The sequence below is a fragment of the Lolium rigidum genome, chromosome 1, assembly GCF_022539505.1.
Source record: "Lolium rigidum isolate FL_2022 chromosome 1, APGP_CSIRO_Lrig_0.1, whole genome shotgun sequence".
Classification (NCBI taxonomy): domain Eukaryota; kingdom Viridiplantae; phylum Streptophyta; class Magnoliopsida; order Poales; family Poaceae; genus Lolium; species Lolium rigidum.
In genome coordinates this window covers 23,665,353-23,671,063 of record NC_061508.1, presented here as the reverse complement: position 1 = coordinate 23,671,063, position 5,711 = coordinate 23,665,353, and the positions used below count along the sequence as shown (strand labels likewise).

Below are 5,711 nucleotides of genomic sequence, written 5' to 3'. Positions count from 1 at the left end.
AGTGGGTGATCCGGCCGCTTGGTGGTGCTGGCCCCAGATCAAGCGTTGAAGAGGCTCGTAGGCCTCATCCAGCAGATAGGCAAAGAGCAATGCAGCTCCGACAAAGCAACCCGCGAGCGGCAGCCCACGGCGCGCCGAGCCAAAAAGTCAGCGTGTAGCGTCCACATGCTTGACACAAAACAGCAACAATGCACAAATCTTGATGCATTTAATGTAATGGTTGATTAGGTAACTGAGATTTAATACATCTTCAGCAAATCCGAGAAATAAATGGGGAACCCCACGCGCACAGGTCTATTTAAAGGACCTCGAGCTCTCCATGAACTGAAGCACAGTGCACAGCTCACACCTGCAAAATCCTTAGCAATGACAATGGCAGACCACCTCATCGGCATGCTGCCCCCTGTCCCCGATTGCGTCACCAGTGCGCGCATTCTCCTCATAGCCACCGTCTTCTTTCTCGGCGTTGTCGCAAGGCTGCTGCGTAACCTGGCGCCTCACGGCACCCGGCGCGGCCTGTCCATCCAAGTCACGGACAGCGCGGCAGCGCATCGCGCGCTGGTGGAGCACAGCGCCTCGTTCCTCAACCGCCCCATTGGCGTCGTTCCTAGCGGCATCCTCACGGTTGAGCGCCACTACAACATCCTGGCGGCGCCGTACGGTCCCTACTGGCGCGCCGTCCGCCGCAATGTGACTGCCGGCGTCCTCCGCCCCTCCAACCTCGCCCTGCTCGGCGACACCCGCGCCCGCGTGCTCGGTCACCTCGTGCGTGACCTGAGGTCCGGCGCCCCGGCAGCCGAGAGCATCTATTTCTCCGTCTACTCTCTGATCGCGGAGATGTGCTTCGGCGAGGAGGTCGTGTCGGAGCTAGGGGAGACACGCCTCCGTGCCATGCACAAGCTACAGACTGACTTCCTCTCCGTGTTGCCTTCCTTTGGGGTCTTCGTCAGGTACCCGAGGATGGGCAAGCTCCTCTACCCTTCGCGGTGGCGCCAGCTTCTGGCTCTCCGGCGGCGGCAAGACGAATCTTACCTGCGGCTCGTCGCCAAGGTGAAGAAGAGTAACACTGACCGGAAGGACGACAGTCGTGTGAAGACTTATGTGGAGTCCCTCCTGGACCTACGTATCCTTGAAGATGGCGGTAGGGCCCTCACCGATGGCGAGTTCGTCAGCCTCATCTCGGAGTTCCTCGGCGCCGGGACTGAGACCACCGCTAGCACGCTACAGTGGACGATGGCCAACCTCATCAAACGCCCCGACCTACAGCAGAAACTCCGCGCAGAGGTCGACGCCGTTCCCTGCGACCAGCGCAGCATCATCGAGGAGGCCGAGCTGTCGTGCATGCCCTACCTCAAGGCCACCTTGCTCGAGAGCCTGCGCCGCCACCCGCCGCTTCCGTTCGTGCTGCGCCATGTGGACCGTGAGGTGGCCGCCAAGGTGCTCGGCTTGACCAACGTGCCGGAAGGCGGCGCGGCCGTGAATTTCCTCGTGGGGAAAATCGGCCGCGACCCCGCGGCGTGGTCGGATCCGACTGAGTTCAAGCCGGAGCGCTTCATGTCTACCGACGGGTACTGCAAGAACGCCGACCTAACTTGCACGAGGGAGCTCAGAATGATGCCATTCGGTGCCGGGAGGCGGGCCTGCCCGGCGGTCGCGCCGGCCATGCTGCACCTAGAGTACTTCCTGGCCAATCTGATCAAGGAGTTCGAGTGGTGGGAGGCCGACGGCAACGGCAATGCGGTTGACCTCACCGAGTTCCACGGCTTCTTTGTTACCATCATGAACCGCCCGCTCCGTGCGCGTCTCGTGCCTCGCCAAGCGGAATGACATACAGTACCAAAGTCTCACCAAAGGAACCCTAAATTTGTCTAGCTTTCACTTCTACCAAGGAGTTCCCAGAGAGTACTATAGACGTCAGAATACCAGCAGCAATAAAATCAATCCAGAAGACAACCGTGTGCTACATTTTAAGCATTTTCACGTTTCTTGTGCTTCTTTTGCAATTGCAAACGATATACGAGAGGTCGAGAGCAACGGTGTATGAGGAGTGATGGTGAAACCACAGCATAGCTGCATAGGTAGAGGCGTAGAGCATATAAGTTTCGGGTGCTACACACAAAAATGTGCTTTTATTTCAGAATTCAGAACTGCCTTTCATAAATTGTATGTTCCCAACATGAAGAGGATTGAACTATTCAAAGAGATCATCCTTATTTCCGACCCAGAAGCATTGCTAGAGCTCTGCAGCAGGAAATTCATCCAGGTTTTGTCTAGACCAGTTTTTATCATCCTCCATCTGAAACATCGTATATCCCACCAACAAACTACATCCTGAGTCGCTCGGACATGCGTCTCCAGGGGCGACCAAAATCTACCCGGAAAATCCACCGTTGGTGATGGCCTCCGTCCGTCAAAGGCGGTTGGTGAGGAGGGCACACCCCAATACCCCATTTTGCTTGGAGCGGTGGTTTTTACCACGGGTGCGTGGTGTTGTTATCATGGCGCGGCGGCGAGGATGCAACACAGTGTGAGGAGGCAGCACGTCGACGTCGCGATGGGCTGTGCAGCGAGCGGCGACCTACAGCCCCTGTACCTTGCAGGACGTTTAGCGAAGCATGTGGTTTACACGTCTACCCAAATATCACCAACGCGCCCAATATGTTTTTTATCCAATGTTTTTATTGCGGGCCAAATGCTCTGCCAAGTAAATGAACAAATGAACTACCATTCTTCATCTCAACATAGAAGGGAAGTATCTTGCTCTCAATATTGTAGCACATAGTGAGGTGGTCTCCTCAAACAAATGAACTACCCTTCTTCACCAGAAATGAACAAATATTGTAGCACAAATGAATAAATGAACTACCCTTCTTCACCAGAAGGGAAGTATCTTGCTCTCAATATTGTAGCACATAGTGAGGTGGTCTCCTCAAACAAACTTCATGATTGTTTAGCTAACAATGTCAAACTAAAGCAATGTATGTCTCTGAACCTGCTTCCTCTTGTTTTTTCGGAATGCATAGTTTCCACCATGCTAGACAGTGCATGTCCCCACCAATAATGTGGCATCGCATTAGTGATTTTTTTACATATTTGTTTTTGAATATGTAGATAAAATAAGTATCGAAGATAAAGTAAACTAAACTAAACAAGTAAAATAAATATAAGCGGTAAAAAGATAACTGTTTTGGGGTTTTTGTGTGAAACTAAATGAAGAAACTACTTTTGTATTTTCAGATTTAATTATTTCTGCAAATATAAAGTAAGACACCAGTAATGGTGTTTCTTATGATTAAAATTGGACCGGGGTTCATGGGTTCACTTGTCTATTTTATTTTTAAGTTTTAGTGGACATTAACAATTCATCAATGATATAATATTAATGGAACTTCAATATGTGTTTGATAAGCATTCCTATGGGCATCATATCCTAACATAGATATGATGCAACACATCTCTCTTATACTCCACAAGAAAGGGAAAACTCCAAGAAATCTTGTATTAAGAAATATTAGAGCATAGCTTCAGGTAGTATGACATGTTGTTTGAACATCAAATATGCTACCTTGATTAAACAAGATTACCACAATTGTCACTTGATGAACATAGCACATGAATTCACTTTATCCCTAGTGAGGTAGCAAAGGAAAAGGTAAAAAGCCATTATAGATCATGAATTTTGTGTCACTATTCATTCTCTATAACTATGCTACTCCATCTAATACATACATCTCCCCACACATGTCTTGCATACAAGTTAGATGAGAACAAGCACTTAAGAACGGAGTATATAATATGCATCTATCAATACATCTCACACATAATAGATTCCAATCTCATATATTGATATCATAGAATAGAGATCCACCACATAGGAATTAATCATGTCGGGCAGCTCATATGGTACTAAGATCTATGCAGAACAAGAGAGAAATAGATCAAGCTACTGCCACAAACCCATAGTCCAGAGGTGAACTACTCCCTCTTCATCATGGTGGTGTTGGAGAAGGTGGAGATCCTTTCAGCGACGGCTCCAGCGGAGTTTCCCCTCCAATCTTCACTGTTGCGGCCTCTGTTTTCGTGTTTCTTTGTTCCTGCGGCACCTTCCTCGAGAGAACCATTGTGGGTCATATATATATGGGTTTATAGATCAAACGGAGTCCGCCGGCGAAAGAATCATGCGAAACGGGCAGTCGATGCGAAAAGAGTGTGGGCGGCACCCCCCTCTCCCCTTACTGGGCGTGCCACCACCTCTCTTTTGGGCCTCAGGCGCTCCCTCGTGAGGTCCAAGCGCTCTAGATGCTTCTCGTGGTGAAATATTGACATCTCCGAAATCCTAGCTCAATTTGACTCGGTATAGGTCTCTGAAAGTTAAAAATACACAAAATAGGGTTTTCCCGTTCTACAAAGTTATAAACTAAACAAAGGGATCATTGGTAAATCCCCATAAATTAATGTAAAACATGGATATAACATCATATATGTTGCAAATATGTGGGAACATGTGTCAAAAAAGTACAAAGTTCATGTATGCATTTTACATGCTCAATGACGCCAATAGGCATCGCCGTATCACCATCTCACGGAGCTTCCGCTCAGAGCCTCACCAGTGCCACCTGAGGGTCGCTGAAACAACCTGACGGGTGGAGCACCGCCACCAACTCACGGTCTCCAGATCTGCACTAATGTTTCCCCAACACAAAGACGATAACACAAGGATCACTCTAGGCCCTTCGCCTCTCTTCCCAATTCACCAAGAGCAAGCGCCGACACCTTTGCCGAGCCAGACACGCAACATCTCCATCTCGGGCCTCCTCCCGAGCATCTTTGTCCCTATACAGCTGTAGTGACCTCCAAAGCCCTCGAGACCCGGGGAGGGGGTGAAGGGCTCAACAGTCCAATTGCCCCAATGAAGAAGTTTTGATGTGTCCAAAATTTAAAATTAAAATCGTTCGAGTATATGGTGTGAGTATGCGGTTGAGCACTAGGGGCCCAAAGCCCTAGCCTTGCCATCATTGTGCAGCGAGTCTCCAAGTCGGTCAGACGAGGAAAGTGGAAAATATCTCTTCAATGCTCGTCTGAAATTGTGACTTTTCAGGAGAAAAATGGCGCTGGTTGGAGGAAGCAAGAGGAGCTCTTCAATGCTCCACGGAGCATGGATCGTATACTACCTCTGACCCGAATTACTTGATGCAGAGCAGAGGCAAAATAAGGCTAATCAACCTTATGGTGTAGAATTAGCATGGATTTAGTTGGCGCGAAATTTTGCCATGCCAAGTAGACAAGCCAAGTTGTCGGAACGCGGTATTACAAAATGGAACTTCACAACCACAAATCTCGTGTATACTTGGCATGAATTAGTTGGTAGTACAAGTTTGTCATGCTAGGCAGATAAGTCAAGTTGCTAAAATGCGGGATAGATATTACTTGCTACTAAAGTGGATGTATCTACAATTAAAATGTGTTTAGATACATTTATATTAGTGTCAAGTACTTCCTCAGTCCCATGAAACGTGTTGAAAATTTATCTAAATTCGGATATATCTAGACACTAAATAGTGTATAGATATATCTAAATTTAAAAATATTTATAATATGTTTAATGGATAGGAGAGAGTAATATGGATCTAGAAGTATTACCAAATAAAACTGTAAAACCATAAATCTTTTCGTAGAATCGGCATGAATCACTTTGCCGTGCCAATAAAATT

The 5,711-nt window shown here is 48.0% G+C and overlaps 1 protein-coding gene across 1 annotated transcript; it reads left to right on the top strand.

Moving 5' to 3' along the window:
* Positions 1–372: 372 nt before the first annotated feature.
* Positions 373–1,827, top strand: LOC124705487 (cytochrome P450 89A2-like). Its single transcript, XM_047237199.1, has one exon. It carries the CDS (start codon positions 373–375, stop codon positions 1,825–1,827), a length of 1,455 nt encoding a protein of 484 aa, XP_047093155.1.
* Positions 1,828–5,711: the final 3,884 nt, after the last annotated feature.